Source organism: Lytechinus variegatus, chromosome 10 (assembly GCF_018143015.1).
Source record: "Lytechinus variegatus isolate NC3 chromosome 10, Lvar_3.0, whole genome shotgun sequence".
Lineage (NCBI taxonomy): Eukaryota > Metazoa > Echinodermata > Echinoidea > Temnopleuroida > Toxopneustidae > Lytechinus > Lytechinus variegatus.
The window spans coordinates 10,855,908-10,873,852 of NC_054749.1; the positions used below are offsets into that span (position 1 = coordinate 10,855,908).

The 17,945-nt window shown below is 35.8% G+C and overlaps 1 protein-coding gene across 2 annotated transcripts in view; it reads right to left on the reverse strand.

The window, feature by feature from the left end:
* The window catches only part of LOC121423196 (DNA-directed RNA polymerase III subunit RPC5-like), a 91,138-nt gene extending 73,477 nt beyond the window's left edge, over window positions 1–17,661 (reverse strand). The window contains exons 1-2 of one of the 2 annotated variants that reach the window (XM_041618516.1): window positions 17,531–17,661; window positions 581–631 (exon numbers count right to left, since the gene is read on the reverse strand). In XM_041618516.1, the coding sequence (XP_041474450.1) occupies window positions 581–631; window positions 17,531–17,569 (90 nt within the window). In that variant the 5' untranslated portion in view covers window positions 17,570–17,661. The remainder of the gene's footprint in view (window positions 1–580; window positions 632–17,530) is intronic. The other variant, XM_041618517.1, reaches the window with a different exon arrangement.
* Window positions 17,662–17,945: the final 284 nt, after the last annotated feature.

Sequence of the window (17,945 nt, forward strand, 5' to 3'; positions counted from 1 at the left end):
TTGAATAAATCCCAAGCTCTCCCATTAATACATGTAATGCAAATCCCTTACTTGGGTTTACAATTTTTTTTTAATAGGAAGGAATATATTCAATGCTGATCATACAAGGTGGCTCATGAATCACTAGTCTCACTAGATTTCACTATCAATGAAATATGCAATATGATCTTTGACCCCTAGTTGACCCTTGACCAGTCATCCTTAAAGACACATATGTGGTATTACACAACAATTGTATGTGTACCAAGTGTGAACATAATTGATGAAGAAATAAAGAAATGAAGAGCAAGTTGGACAAATTGACCTTTTGACCCCTAGATGACCCTTCACCCCATCATTCTCAAGGACGCGCGCACATGGAATTACCCTAGGATTATTTGAGCCAAGTATAATAAAAATTGAGGAAGAAATAAAGAATTGAGAGCAAGTTATAGTCTTGATCTGCTATGCAGGTGAGACAAAACTAAAATCAATATGAATAAAAATTTCAACAAGAAATACGGGAATTTTATTAGGAAGAATGATATTTCATTGAGACATATTTATCAGCATCTTGAATTTTCGTACAACCATCTCTCACCTGAAAACAATACAAATTTTCAGCCAACTCCTTTGAGAGGTAAACATCTACCTGAAATGAGAAAAAACAAAAATAATACAGACTAAAATGAAAGTGTGTTTCATGTACTTTTCATCTTTAGCTATGTCAGTATCCATGTAATTGTTAATCCTCATTTTTTCTAGCATTTTCTCCAACTAAAATTAAAAATTCTTTGTTTTCTTTTCAACAGAAACTAATGCTTTTTCCAATAACCAATTTAAAATTGTTTACTTTTTCTCTAAATTTATCTGGAAATCTGTAATTCAATTACATCAATGTCCCCCAAACTCTTTAAAGGACAAGTCCACCCCAACAAAAACTTGATTTGAATAAAAAGAGAAAAATTCAACATACATAACAATGAAAATTTCATCAAAGTTTCTCTTCATTTCACAAAACAGTTATATATGCACATCTCGGTCGGAATGCAAATGAGGAACTGATGACATCACTCACTATTTCTTTTGTATTTTATTATATGAAATATGAAATATTTTGATTTTCTCGTCATTGTCATGTAAAATGAAGTTTCATTCCTCCCTGAACACATGGAATTCCATTATTTTAACATTTTGTGCTTCAGGCAAGGTCCTAATCATTAAACTCGTAAATATTGAAATATTGTATATTTCAAACAATAAAAAACAAAAGAAATAGTGACATCATCGACTCTCTTATTTGGATGTAACTGGTTCGTTCATATGACTATTTTATTATGAATAAGTGAAATTTGAGTTGTCATAACCAGGGCTCGACACTAGCGGCAGTCCGACGGTCCAAGACTGGTAAAAGTCGCTGTCGGGCCGGTAGATTTTAAGAAAAAGGAAGATTTACTGGTCCGACATGACCAGTAAAAATGTCATTGTCGGGCCAGTAATTTTTCCAAAAATAGCAAGATTTTAAGGGTCCGACATGACCAGTAATAAAAACCATTGTTGGGCCAATAACTTTTCCAGAAATGGTCAAATTCACTGCAAACCATTTCCCCCCGATAAATTCTGTCATTCACACACAGAATACACACAGAATGAATCGCACGTAATTGCTACTAGAGTAGATACAGCTAGTGTACATGTAGCCAGCCACACAACCCATGTGGTAAATTCTCTACTGGCTGCACTAACGAAGCTTGGCTAAACTCTGGCAGAAATCTCTCACAGAACTGTCTAAATTCATGGTTCATACTCATGAAAGGCTCTTATAATGTCCATATTTCCTAAAAATTGGAGTAACTCTGTCATTTGTAAGCAGTAAAAGGATAAATTTTCACTTCTGTTTGGTTCAAACAGATCGGGTTTCGGTGATATCGTCTGAATACATATAAGCCCCTCATATGCATTTATGCGTGTGTTGATACACTTGGTTTCTGACTTTCTTTCATAGTTATCTTAAAGGGGAATCCAGCCTTGGCCATAAAATATTATGTTGGGAAGGAGAAAAACAAATTAAACAAAATGGTGAAAGTTTGAAAGAAATCGGACAATCAATGAGAAAGTTATAGCTGCTTTAATATTGAGATCACTAATACTATGTAGATTTCAAATTGGCAACTGTGTAAGTAAATTATGACAAGGGGCAAGGACAACTTTCCCATAGGCCATGTACTTTATTATCAGGGATTTGTGGTTTTCTCTTAAGTACCACTGATCTCTCCCCTACCTGGATGGGAACAATAACGCTGATTGGCCTATTCCGTGTTGAAGCACCGGAAGTTGGTACCTCCGCACGCCGAGTTCCCCCAAAAAAGCCCAAATCGGAGTAGAGTCTGGTACACGGCAATAGTGTCAATTCTTAATTATACTTACCAAATCAACTTTTATAACAGCACTTTTCAATGTGAATTTATACCTGATACAAAGTTTAAGATGTCGTCCTGTGCCACGTATAATTGCACTTATTGTGACGACCGTGAAAACAGAGAAAATGGGATTACTTTTCACAGATAAGACAAGCTGGTGAACTGCATAGTTGTAGACTTTATGTAGTCCCATGTGCTCAAATACATGTGTGGTAATTCTAAATTACCAGAGCAAGTTTCCAAAACTTTAAAACTCCGGGGGGGGGGGGGGGGGGGTATCGATTGTTGTGATTTCTCTGGAAGCGTGATGAATTCAAACCATGATTCAAATGAATATTCAGTTTATTAATATTCACAAATTTTATGAGTTTATCAATCATGTTTGGACAGAAGAATATCACGACTGAGACACGAAAATACTGACCGTGTATAGCATGTATTGTGAAACTTAAGTTAAGACTGAAAATCTGCCGTTTCGGAGGAGTTTAAAAATATATTTTTTGCAAGCATAGATCCTGACCGAAATAGACTGATTTTAGGGACAAGGACTGGATCTACAAGGTATTCTGAAAATTATTTATCTTTTATTTGTGAAAGGACAATGAAATTTACAAGCTATAGGTACATGTACGGTATAGGACTAGGACTTTAGGGGGCTTATGTAACTTGTGGCATGTGAATTTGTGATATTTCTCTGTCAACAATAGGTCGAATTATTTTTTCCAAGAACTCTTTTTTTTTAAGTACGTAAAAAAGACATTAAGCTACAGAGACGGATTTACAGACTTCAGAAATTTCACAGAACTTATTTTGAGATGCCGAATGTCTTCAAAGAAAAAATGTCTCGGTGGAGCAGAAAAAAAGGGGGGGGGGGTTATCAACCAGAAATTTAGGGGGTGACGCAATAAAAATAATCTGACAAGCAAAAAAAGGTTACCAACCCAAAATTTAGGAAGGGATGCAAAAGAAATAATCTGACAAGCATCAAAAAAGGGTTATCAACCAGAATTTCAGGGCGGACCACAACGATTTTAGGGGGGTCCACCTGAATTTAGGGGGGATGCAGGAAAAAATTGACAAGCAAAAAGAAAAAAAAAGTTGTCAACATAAACTTTGGGGGGTCTGTCCCCCACCTAAAATTTAGGGGTACAGGACCCCCCCCCCCCCCCCCGCTTCCGCTGCCTACAGTGTATGAACAAACTGGGTAGAGGATAATTGAAGAGGGTCGATCGATGTGACAGAAGGAAAGAGAGAGAGAGAAGGTCAAGTCCACCTCAGAAAAATGTTGATTTGAATCAATAGAGAAAATCAGACAAGCACAATGCTGAAAATTTTATTAAAATCTGATGTAAAATAAAAAGTTATGACATTTCAAAGTTTCGCTTATCAAAAAAATAGTGATATGAACGAGCCAGTTACATCCAAATGAGAGAGTCAATGATTTTACTCACTATTTCTTTTGTGTTTTATAGTTTGAATTATACAATATTTCAATTTTTACGAATTTGATATTTAGGACCTCCTTAATTGCCGGAAGCACAAAATGTTGAATGGAATACAAACCGAGATGTGCATATAACTGTTTTGTGAAATGAAGCGAAACTTTAAACTGCCATAACTTTCATATTACATCCGATTTTGATGAAATTTTCAGGGTTATGCTTGTTGAATTTTTTTTCTTTTTATTCAAATCAAGTTTGTGTTGGGTGGACTTGTTCTTTAAAGGGCGAGTCCACCTAATGAAAATGATTATTTGAATAGAGAGAAAAACACACAATAATGCTCAAAATTTGTAATCAAAATCAGAAATAAAATATGAAAGTTCTTTTTTCAACGTTTGAAACGATGAATTTTTCGGTGTTACACTTGTTTGATTTTTTTTTTTGGGGGGGTGGGGTAGACTTAATTAAAGGGGGGGGGTTCAAGCCCAGTGTTATAAGCCTTCATAACCTAGAAAGTCCTCGCCATATCGATCCTAAGATGGTTATTTGGAAAACCTCCAAAATACCCCTAGACAAGTCAAGGATTTCATGATTCTTCCGTAGGTGAGAAAAACATCAACCCCTTCAAAATTATGTTTCCGAATTGTATACTGGGAAAGTACCATGGTTTCAAGAAAATTGTGAATTTTGGCACCTTAAATATATGAAGTTTTTTATAAAAAGCAATGAGTGCTTCAGTGTGCAGACAGCTATAGCGTATCGCTAATGGAGCGATCGCGTTCCTTTTGGGGGAACTGGTATGGCGGACAATAGAACTCGCGGGCTTCAAACAAAGGACCCTCCCCGCATATCCAGTTAGGGGAGAGATCAGTGTTAAGTACCCATTCCCCTGGGGCAGTAATCTAAAATATAACCCAGGTAGTATATTGTAGTATGTCCTCATGAAAGAAAAATATAATTTGAAATAAAACTGTTGGGAAAAATGACATTTTTAGCCATAATATGTATTAGAGTTTTGGGAAAAATGACATTTTAGCCAAAATATGTATTAGAAGAGTAGTCCTTGCCTTACATCACTATGACATCCCATCTGCGGCCAATTTGAAGTCTCCATGGGTATAGTGATTACCAATATTTACAACTTTTAAAAATTCATAACTTTCTTGTTGGTTGTCCAATATTGTTCAAACTTTCACCTATCAACTTGTCTGATTTTTCTTTTCCTTATAAAAACAAGTTTTTATTTGGGTTGGATTCCCCTTTAATTGAGCCAAAAAGAAATTGATAAATTATTTATGATGATAGTTTTAGCTTTCTTCCTCTGTTCTCTTCCTATCTTTCTTTCCTTCTTTCTTTTCAATCTTTCTTTGTTTCTGCCCTCTCTTCTTTCATTTTTTTGTTACTGTCTTTCTTTTTATTTTCCCTTTTTTTCTTTAAATCGTTCTTTCATTCTTTCTATACTTTTAAAAAATATTTTTCTCTATTTCTTCCTTCCTTTCTTCCTTCCTTCCTTCCTTTCTTTCTTTGCTTCTTTCTTTCTTTCTCCCTTCCTTCCTTTCTTTTTGAAATTTTTCTTTCTTTAATTCTTGAGTCCATCCATCTTATATTCATCTCTTCTCTTCTTTCTTTCCTTCCTTTTACCCTTTCTTTCCTTCATTCTACGTTACTTTCTTTGTTTCTTTCTTCCTTCCATCCATCATTTATTTACCTTTTTTATTTCTTCCTTTCTTTGTCTCTCACTCTTTCTTTTTTTCTTCCTTTCATCTATTTTACCTTTTCTTTTTTTTATATTGCTTGCTTCTTTCCTTCCCTTCCTTCCTTTATTTATTTCTTTCCTTCTATCATTTTACATTTCCTTTATTTCTCCCTTAATTCCTTTCTTCCTTCTTTCAATCCTTCCTTCCTCTCTATCTTTCCTTTGTCCTTCTTTCTATCTCTCTTTTAACCCTTTCTTTTTTATTGCTTCTTCTTTCTTTCCTTTACTACTTTCTGGATTCGTTCTTTCTTTCTGTATTGCTAAATTGCTTCATTTCTTTCCTTCATTTCTTTTCTCTTTTTCTTTATTATTTTTGTTCCTTCTTCCTTCCTTTCCTTCTTTAGTTCTTTTTTTCCTTCCTTCACTTCTATCCTTTCTGTACCTTTTCTTTTTTTCTTCCTTCCGTTTTTATTCTTTTTTTCTTTTACTCCCTTTCCTTCCTTGCTTCCTTTCTCTTATTCTTTCTTTCTTATTCTTTCTTTCATTTCCTTCCTTCCTTTCTTTCTGTCCTTCTTCGTTTCTGTCTTGCTTTCTTCTTGTCCTTCATTCCTTCATTTTATTTTTTTGGGGGGTAACGAAAGGCTAGAAAAATAAACTTGCACTTTTTTTAATGCTTTATTTTTTGGGACCAGTAGATTTTAGGTTCGGACCAGTAAAAATTTGAAAACTGGGTATCTACTGGTCCGACATGAATAGGTTGGACCAGTAAAAAAAAATGGGTTAGTGTGGAGCCCTGTCATAACTTTCTTATTTTACATCCGATTTTGATGAAATTTTCAGCATTGTGCTTGTCTGCTTTTTCTCTGTTGATTCAAATCAACATTTTTCTGAGGTGGACTTGACCTTTAAGATTTGATAGCTTTATACCCCTTACATAAACCAAATTATGCGGATAATAGCTGCATAATTTGGTTGTAAAATCGGAGGACCAGAGTTATCCGCATTATTTCGATGCTGCAATTATCTGCATAATAGCAACATCGGGACCAGATTTTGACTTTATGAACGCATTTCCAAAGTAATGCAGATAATTGTCATGGTGTGGTCACAAGGTCACCCTTTTCCATTACAACTCCATCGAGGGGACGTGTACAGTTACCATGACAACTATCCGCCCTTTTCAGGTCGGGCGCTCGTAAAAAAAATAGTGCGGATTATTTTCGGAGTTTGTTAACGCAATTTTTATTGAATTATCCGCATTACTCTTAGGCGGATAATTGGAGGATGGGTTTATGAAAGGAGGGGTATTTGTACCACTGATCCAATGTTCAAGGTTAGAAACAGAGTTAAATGTCCCATCAGTTTGAAGTTGTTTTGTCTTGTTCCATGACACTTGCTTTGGCGACGAGTCTTTTGTGCTGTAAGCTTACAAATGCTACATGGGTCCAGGGTGCTACATAAGCACTTGCCCAATTGCCCAGGGCAAGTAATAAAAGTTAGAGTCAGGCAAGTTTTTTTTAAGTAAAGACCAAGACTACTTGCCCAAGTTGGACAAGCAAATTTAGCAAAATGCTCATAGTAGAATGCCGGACCAAAATTAAGGTCTATATGATTTTGGTCATGGCAGGCAAGATAAAATCACTTGAGAAAAAGAAATGCAATAAAAAAGTAGATCACTTCATGTCAAAACAGAGAAAAAAAAATTTTCTTTTGGAGAAATATTTAAAGATATTTTCAGACGAGTGAAATAGATTTTTGGGTAAGTATATTCCAACTATTTATAAATTTACTTGCCCAACTGGGCAAGTACTTCTAAAAAGTTATGTAGCAACCTACATGGGCCTCTGGGGTTAGTTGGAAAAAATTGAAGGGGCTATTTCTAACATGTTCCAAGTTACCCCAATCATAAATGAAAAAAAAAAACACTGGATTTGAGAAAATAATGTATACAGTATTTCACACTCTTTTGAATATGTTTTGTAAACCATGCTTGTTTTGAGTGTGCATAGGCCTACTGTGGGCCCGTTATGCAATATTAACCCTTAATCCTCAATTTGAGTCCCCCCCCTCGATAAATTTGTCACTTCACTGTCGCACAAAATTTTTTAACTGCACCACTCACTGACTTTTTACATTCAAGTCTTGTGCACCATTTGAGACCAAATTTGCGATGCCTGGGTGCATGATTTTGAAATCATGCAACATTTTGTACATGCATGTCAGACCCAAAATTGCTAGAATGTACAAGGTCAATGCAAGTTGTGTTTTTCAACCGAAAATCATGAATGTATGATTATTTTTAAATTTGTTGGCTCAAATGGATTTAGTAATATGCAAAAGGGTCCCCAAAATAGTTCATCAGAAAAAAAAAGGTTCGAAAAAATAAAGACAAGAGTGTCGCTAAGGCAAGCACATTATCCGCCGCCTGTACTGCAGAAAATGGAGTTATTGGTCAAGCAAGACAAGTATAAGGTGGCGACTTCACCTCTGACCTTCTGACCTCAAAATCAATAGGCTCCTGGGATCCATGCTAGTATCATACACACCAAATTATATGAGCGTAGATTAAGTTAAACTGAAGTTATCGCATTTACAAGGATTGCAGAAGGGCAAGATGAAAACATGTCAGTGTGACCTTGACCTTTGACCTCAAAATCAATAGGATTCCTGGGATCTATGCTAGTATCCTAGTGTACACCAAATTATATGAGCATAGATTAAGTTAAACTAAAGTTATCACGTTTACAAGGACTGCAGAAGGGTAAGATGAAAACATGTCACTGTGACCTTGACCGTTGAGCTCAAAATCAATAGGCTTCCTGGGATCTATGCAAGTATCCTACCTTTACACCAAATTATATGAGCGTAGATTAAGTTAAACTGAAGTTTTCGCGTTTACGACTGCAGAAGGGTAAGATGAAAATGTGTCACCGCAACCTTGACCTTTGGACCCTAAAAGTAAATGGTTTCCTGTGACCCATGCTGGTATCATACATACCAAATTATATGAGCCTAGGCTAATACCCTTTTCATAAACCTATCCTCCAATTAGCCGCCTAAAAGTAATGCGGATAATTCAATAAAAATTGCGTTCATAAACTCCGAAAATAAGCCGCATTATTTTTACGAGCGCCCGTCCTGAAAAAGGCGGATAATCGCCATGACAACTGGACACGCCCCTCCGATGCGGTTGTGTTGGAAAAGGGTGACCTTGTGACCGCACCATGGCAATTATCCGCATTATTTGGAAATACGTTCATAAACTCAAAATCTTGTCCCGATGCTGCTATTATGCGGATAATAGCAGCATCAGAGTAATGTGGATAACTCTTGTCCTCCTCCAATTTTACGACCAAATTATGCTGCTATTAGCCGCCTAATTCATAGTAATTGGGTTTATGAAAGGGGTATAAGTTAAACTGAAGTTATCACGTTTACAAGGAAAAGTTAACGGACAGACAGACACCGAGCGTGATACCATAATACGACCCGTAATGATGGGCGTAAAAAAGACAAAAAATACATAAGAAATTATACTTTTTGCAATTTTTTTCGTAGGTATTTGTTACAAATGACAAAATTGATGTCTGAATCCATGTTGCTATTTAGTTCAGTTTCATTTAGGATTGTATGTCCTTTTCCAGTCTGTGGGGTATTAGCAGTGACCCCTACATTGCCTGTCTGACCTTGGAACTAGTGTTCCCCTCACTTCGCTTCAAAATCCTAGGGATGTCTGACATCTGCTGTCCATCAATATGTATACTTTCATTTAATGTTGGGAAGTCAATATACTCATCTCCCTTTCTGCTAAGTTTGGTCAGGTGTGTGCGTGACCATATGTCATCATTGCTTGATATGCCAATAACTTCAACATCAGATCGCTTTGGTTGAGGGCTTTGTGTGTTTGCGCTATATGAGTTAGTCCATGGATTGCTGGGTCTGTGAGCATTTCCCAAATTCACAATTCTACCTCAACGAATTATTCATCTCTCACCATTGGCCCTACGCATTTTGAGTTCATCCCGCATCAGTTTGTGTATTTTTCTTTCAGAGGGTGTTCGGTCAGGGTCAATAAATATATGATGAAATAAGTTGCAGCAATAAATATCTAATGCACTAAATCAGTTGTCAATCCAATTTTTCTAGTTCTTGGAGGAAAAAAATATAATAAACCTAATTTCATATAATGAAATACAAAAGTACAAGTGGAGATGTGACATCCTCAGCCCACCTAATGAATATTCATGAAGACCGTTTTCACAAATATTGCTAAACTTTTAAATTCAATAACTTTGTTATTTGTAACCCGATTTTGATGAAATGTTCGGCATTTTGCTCAGTGAATTCTACTCTATTTATTAAGCTATAAATACTTTCAGCCCGGACCATCCCTTTAACCCCGTACCTCGTTGCAACTTACCCCGTATATGGGGTAAGTTGGAAAGCCTGCGATGGTCTTGTTCTTAAGATGGATTTTTATCAGTAACCATAATAGAGTTAAAAATTTCATGAAGTACGTTTGAAGCCCTTACATGTAGATATATGCTTTAAGCTGACAAATTGTTTCTCACATCTATTTGGATCTATTTAGATATTACAGCCATTTTTGTCAAAATGTTCCCAAATAAACCCCAATCTCCCTATCAACGCTTATATATGATGGGGGGACCTAAAGCTACGCACTTTGGTTACAAACGATAAAAACTATGCAAATTTTGATATTTGACAAATTATCTGTCACTAACTTGTGGCAAATATTCTTAAGATCATTAAGCAAGAAAAAAATATCGCGAAAGTCACAAATACGAAAATCCCGCCGTGTTTTCCAAACACCTGTTGAATTCGCCGCCCGATGTTAGCAGGGGTCCTAAAGCTACGCACTCGATTTATCATGCAGAAAGATAGTATTTCTTGTGCCTCAATTTCTAAAATCTGTTCATATTATAGGATATTATGAAATTAAAGGGAATATACCTCCAAAATTCCAAACAGTTGAGGGTTTTCTCTGCATTTAGGGATTTACTGCAGCCTCTGTAGAAAAAATTGAATAGGAATTGTTTGTCACTCTGCAGTCACAATTCCACACACAAAGTGCGCATTTGCCATTAAAAACTGCATGCGTGATGAGTGGTGCGTAGCTTTAGGACCCCTACCATAATAACTTTTTCATGGATAAAATGAACCTTCGAGAGAGCTTGTCATCTATCTGTATATCTAACCAATGTAATTAAATTGTATACTCTGTCTTTTGAGTCATTGTCAAGTGTTTAGAAAAATCCATTTGAGATCGATAATTAAAAGAGTGGGCCTAAATTGGTATACCATTATTAGGTTAATTAATACATAATCAAGTATAGAAGACAAATAGTTGGGTATAGTGTTTGGCATTATCATGATATTCGGAACCAACGTTCACTTCAGACAAGCAGCGCTTTAGTTTATTCAGTCACACGCACGGTTCGCTATTTCCTAGTACCTCCATTCACTTTGTGCACAAGTGCGCAACCACTTGTTCACTGCAACCATCCTGCCTATGGGGAATCTACAGGTAGGACTATAGTATGGTATGCCAAAGCTGTACATAGCACACACTTTCAAAAATCATTAAAATATCACTTTTGTGACCAAAATTACTAATTTCTGTACTGTTACTATTTATTTTTCATTTATAACTTGGGAATAATTTTTGTATTCACCAGAGCGCTCAAAAACTTGAATATGGGGCATATTTTTGTGTACGCCCTCTATTGGTGGAAAGAAATATTGCAAGAAAATTTTTATTTTTTAATCTCTATTTTTAATTAAGAAAAAATGATTTAAAGAATCAAATTTACATAAGAGCCAAGTTATATGATAAAAAGGGCCTTATCGTCATCCAAGTCACTGGGGAAAAACTTGAGACACATCTCAAATATCCAGCAATCTTTCAATAGAATCAACGGTTGGAAGATTTTCAAAAGATATCTATTGTTCGCGATGCGAAACGGTGCGAAGCTTCTCACTGAGCGGGGACTTCCTTCCACCACACGTTTTCCCATTGACACAATAACAACTGACTCGGACACTTTTTCAAACGACAAAAATAGTCCTTTTCTTTTCACTCCTGTGGCGGTATATTCTTCCAAGTTGATGAAACAATGATCAAAAAAATAAATAAGACAAAATTAATAACACTAACAAGTGGAATGCCTCTGGCTGTCTCACCTGCATCATGCGATTCAAAATAGCAGCAGTGCTGACTTTGAAAACTACTATAACTCGCACAAGATGTTCAGTGATACTTGGTTACTCTATTTCCACATTTTATGAACTAGACCAATACACTTCCAGAGATAGGATGGTAATTCAACAAATTCCCTCAATGTGGCCAAAATTCATTGACCTCACATGACCTTTGACCTTGATCATGTGACCTGAAACTTACACAGGATATTCAGTGATACTTGATTACTCTTATGTCTAAGTTTCAAAAGTCACATCAATAAACTTGTAAAGTTATGATGGTAATTCAACAGATACCCCCATTATGGCAAAAGTTCATTGACCTTTGACATGTGACCTAAAATGCGCACAGGATCTTCAGTGATACTTGATTACTCTTATGTCCAAGTTTTATGAACTAGACCAACATACTTTCAAAGTTATGATGGTAATTCAACAAATACCCCAACTACGGCCAAAGTTCATTGACCCTAAATGACCTTTGACCTTGACCATGTGACCTGAAACTTGCACAGGATGTTCAGTGATACTTGATTACTATTATGTCCAAGTTTCATGAATCAGATCCAAAAACTTTTAAAGTTTTGATTGTAATTCAACAAATACCCCCACTACGGCCAAATTTCATTGACCCTAAATGACCTTTGACCTTGGTCATGTGACGTGAAACTCAGGCAGGATCTTTGATGATACTTGGTTAACCTCATGTCCAAGTTTAATGAACTAGGTCCATATATTTTCTAAGTTATGATGACATTTCAAAAACTTAACCTCAGGTTAAGATTTTGATGTTGATTCCCCCAACATGGTCTAAGTTCATTGACCCTAAATGACCTTTGACCTTGGTCATGTGACATGAAACTCTATTAGGATGTTTAGTAATACTTGATTAACCGTATGGCCAAGTTTCATGAACTAGGTCCATATACTTTCTAAGTTATGATGTCATTTCAAAAACTTAACCTCAGGTTAAGATTTGATGTTGACGCCGCCGCCGGGCCGTCGCCGTCGGAAAAGCGGCGCCTATAGTCTCACTCTCACTATTAGTCGTTATCCAAGTCCCCTCCTATGGGAAATAGGACAAACTCAACACGGGAAGGGGACTCGGATCACGAGGAGTATTTAGACAGTTAGTGTTTTTAATGTGATTTTCATTGATTTTAATGATTCTTATTATCGAAAATGCTCATTAATCATGTCTATTAAACTGTCTAAAAGTAGCAGAGTGGTTTTGAAGAGGAGGGAAATGAGGGATAGATGAATATCAACGGGTTAATTGCCGTTCTGTATTTTTAGGAGAGGGGACTTGGATCACGAGTAATAGTAGGGGAAGGCGGGGTAAGTTGTGACAGTTTTTGCTTTTTGCATGTTAGAATTGATATGATTAATAATCTTGTCGAAATAAGTACCTTGCCTTGAAATTTAATTCTTCTGAAATATTTTCCACCTATATATAACTTTCTATCCCCACACTGAAAGTCATTGTGACCTTTGAAAAAAACGATGTCAAATGGCTCAACTTGCCCCATATATGGGGTAAGTTTGAGCCACCTTCTGGGGTAAGTTGAGCCACAAAAACTATATGTACAAAATGTATGGGGGAGAACCAGCTTGTCAATTTTTTGTTAAAAGTCTTCACTTGCTAATTCTCTATAAATACTAATATCCTGTAAAAGGAAAAGAGCAGTCATGTAAATTTGCTCCTTTCAGCCTGCATTTCAATCGATTTTTATGGGTTGTTTGTTTTTTAAGATACATTACCATAGGAATTACCATGGCTCAACTTGCCCCATGCTGTTTGGCTCAACTTACCCCAGTCCGAACTTAGTGCGATAATTTTGTATCCACACATTTATTATGCATCCATCATATAAAAGACTATGACAAGAATGAAGATCCATACCTGGACTAATAATGTTGTTATCATGTCTTTCCAACTTTGAAACAAAAAGTAGTTTTTTAGAGGGAAAAATATGAATTTCAGCCAAAAAAGTAAAAAAGAGTGTGAAATAGATAAGTGCTTTATAAACACACACGTCTTTAAATATAATAAAGTTTATTATATTTAAAGACGTGTGTGTTTATAAAGCACTTATCTACAATGTATTTCACACTCTTTTTACTTTTTTGGCTGAAATTCATATTTTTCCCTCTAAATAACTACTTTTTGTTTCAAAGTTGGAAACAATGTGGTGGGGTTAGGGGTTATGCTATGGGTCATCAATACATGACACCACCACAATGTCTGACTCATTCATTATTGGCCTGGGGCTGGTGGCTCAACTTGCCCCTATGCTCAACTTACCCCGCCTTCCCCTACTCCTCGTTATCCAAGTCCCCTCCTATGGGAAATTGGACGAACTCAACACGGGAAGGGGACTCGGATCACGAGGAGTGTTTAGACAGTTAAATAGTGTTTTTAATGTGATTTTCATTGATTTTAATTATTCTTATTATCGAAAATATTCATTAATCATGTCTACTAAACTGTCTAAAAGTGGCAGAGTGGTTTTGAAGAGGAGGGAAATGAGGGGTAGATGAATATCAACGGGTTAATTGCCATTTTGGATTTTTAGGAGAGGGGACTTGGATCACGAGGAGTATTTAGACAGTTAAATAGTGTTTTTAATGTGATTTTCATTGATTTTAATGATTCTTATGATCGAAAATATTCAATAATCATCACTTGGAAACTGTCTAAAAGTGGCAGAGTGGTTTTGAAGAGGGAAATGAGGGGTAGATGAATATCAACGGGTTAATTGCCGTTTTGTATTTTTAGGAGAGGGGACTTGGATCACGAGGAGTAGTATATACTATTTTAATTCAATTCTATCGATCTTAATAATTCATCATCGAAAATAGGAAACAAGTGACTTAGTAGTTTAATTCGGATGAAGGGGGACTTGAATCACGAGGAGTAATTATACAGACATTCTTTTTACCTGACGATGGAGACAGTTCAGAGGGAGATATCTAATTTGATTTATTTAGTAAAAACGTGATTGACGAAATAAAGCATAATCATAACAAACATATATATTGAGATTTATTTATATAGCATAATTAAAAAGTACGACGAAATGAAGCTATATACTGAAAAAAAGTTGATGCAATTCTGATTTATTTAGTAAATTAGGGATAAACGAAATAAAGCAATGCCTGAAGAGGGATATACTGGGGGCCAATTTATTTAGTAAAAATGTAAACAAAATAAAGCAAATTTGATAGTGTGAGAAACATGAAAAGATGAATATAATCATGATTATATGTAAAGTGCTAGTTTACGAAACAAAGCAATAGAGATTGAAAAGAGGATTCAATTCTGATTTATTTAGTAAATTATGAATCAACGAAATAAAGCAATTGAGACTGAAGAGGGATATACTTGGGGCCGATTTATTTAGTAAAAATGTAAACGAAATAAAGCAAATTTCATAGTCAGAAACATAAAAAGATGAATATAATCATGATTTATATATATGAAAAGTACTAATTTACGAACTAAAGAAATAGAGATTGAAAAGAAGCAGATGCAATTCTGATTTATCACGCCAATAAAGTAAAGACCAAAGATTGTAGAACGCCGCGTACGCGGCGCTCTACAATCTTTGGTTGAGACTGAAAAGAGACAAATCGCACACAACTAGGAGGTAGGTTGGTAGAAACAGGTAAGACATGTTTTACGTTGTGAAAAATTGTCCGTGGATCCGAGTCACTGGGGACTTGGATCACGACAGTGCCATGAAAAGCTCTATTGGAAACTAACAGTGTAAGAAAAACAAGCATTTGTCCCATAGAAAAATAAAAAAAATAAGCCAAAGTTGCTTCCCTTTATTTTGCCACACATTGAGATGTAACTGAGAACAAGGGGCCCGTTTCACAAAACCGTCATAAGTCTAACTTCTTGACTAAATCGTAGATAGTGAGCTACTTGCCCGCCGTTTCACGAAGCCCTCTTTACCAAGATCGGGTACAACAACCTCACTAAATATTTATGACACCTCCGAACCTGTCATAACTTCTTTCTTAATGACGTATGGCATCATGTGGGTAGACTATGACATGCAAAAGTGCCGAGAAATTTGAAAATTATAATCTTACGTAATCAACCATAGAGGTTGAAATTAAATCCCAAAACAAGTGGGATAATGCATTCAATGATCATTTAATAAAAAGTAACTATGAAAACTGTTGGTACAACGCCACAAAACCATTCATTTTGAAATAGTAAAATAATTTAATCGATAAAAATTCTACCACGTCAGGCCATCCATAATTGGACTTGTATTTGTCGTTTTCAGACCCTATTGACATTCGGATAAATTTTAATCTCTAATTTATGCATAGAATTTGTCAAATCGTAAGATCGGTATCAAAGATTTTAAAAAAAATGTTAAAACTATATTTCGATGATGGTTGGAATCGTAAAACATTGTAAAATTATCATAATTTTACAAATAAAACCGTTATGGTTTACTTTCGTAAACTATTAAAATTGGATATCCCGGGGTACCCATTTCAACGTCCACATGTGATTTTTTTATTCATGAAATAAATTATTCATATTCAATTTTTCAGCAATTGATGCCCCAGTCTTCATGGTCTAAATATGTATGATGCATAATTTACCTGTGCTATTATTTTCAAAAGATGTAATTCCCAATTCATCACAATATTTGCAATTTTGTCATAATTTTTCTTTTTGAAAATTATGCTATTTTGTGACTAAGGCTACGTCTCGTCTGCTCTTTTTACCGATAGTATCGATATCAAGGTATTTTAGTTAGGAATCCTTTCGTGAAACAGGTTTAGTAAGATTGGAACTAACTGGTTTGTGGATAAAGATATAACTTGTCCAGGTGTTGAGAAACGGGCCCCAGGTTATTATATCATTAACCTAGACAGCTGGCAGCCGTCTGTTTCGAGGAGTTTTTTTAACATTTTTTTTTTATTTCTCCTCGTACACAGACGGCTCGCTATCGTGCAGCCACCATTAGGGGACTTGCAATGCAAAATCCCCCCGTCGGGGCTGTTCAATTTTTGTCTTTAATGAATAAAAATTTCGAAAATTATAGTGACCAGAGTGCAAATTTATATTCCTTCTTGGCATCAATTGCCAAAAAATGGAGAAAAATGAAGTTAAAAGGAACAAAAACAGTGACTTACCTCGGCTGTCGCGCAAATTCACTCCCCCGTTTTATCCGATCTTAAGTACATAAACATATGGCCATTGAGTCCCCTGTACAGATCGCGCTAGAACTTCGGTCTCTGTATTTGGTGAGTGAAGCCAACGAAGTTCAGCTGAACAACCAACAAAACAGAGACCGAAGCTTTTGGTCTATCAGTATCATTAACCTTGTTCATTGAATGAGTGCCCGATTAAGCGATTTGGCCTAGTTTATTAAACTATGCTTCATTTTGTTTCTGTTAATTTATTCTGTACTCTGTAAAAATATTTGGAATGTGTATACATCTAATTCCAGATCTGCAACAGTGCAAGATAATAAAAATGGATGAGACTGAGTAAGAGAGAGCTCAATGAATAGTAGTTAGGCCAAAATCTACCGTTATCGTAGTCCCACATATTGAAATTATAAGTAGGTTTAAATCGTCTAAACATTGAGAAAAAAATCAATTCACAAAAAAATAATAATAATTTACCAAACAACACCACATCAATATATCGGGCAATCCAGGCTTTTAGGGGCCACTAGTTCTCACTCTGAAATAAAAAGATCATTCATTTTTTCTAATAATGACTATAAACTCACCTCTTCAATGACAGGATCTGGCTCGCTTTCAGCCATCATGTTTTCACGTGTTAAAAGCAGGTGTTCAGTGTCTAGCTTGAGCTTGGTGGCGGCGCGGCGGCGCAGGCGTAACCTCGCAATCGAATCCGTGCACGTCAGGGTGTGGTGTCGTTTTTTTTAAAATAAGTAATGTTCGACACATTCATCTTGTTCAATATGGAGCTTACATATCAAGTTTGGAAGTCAATATGCAAAAGATATTTCGCCGCGGAAATCGAACTTTCATTATTTTGTTTGACTTACAAATTGATTGTTTTAAAGTGATTTTTAAAAATGTTAGTTTTACGACCTGAACATTAATATTTTCTGCTCGTGCTGCACGCTTGCAAATTTTAACTTTTATCAGTTACTTTTATTATTTTCGTGTATTCCATAA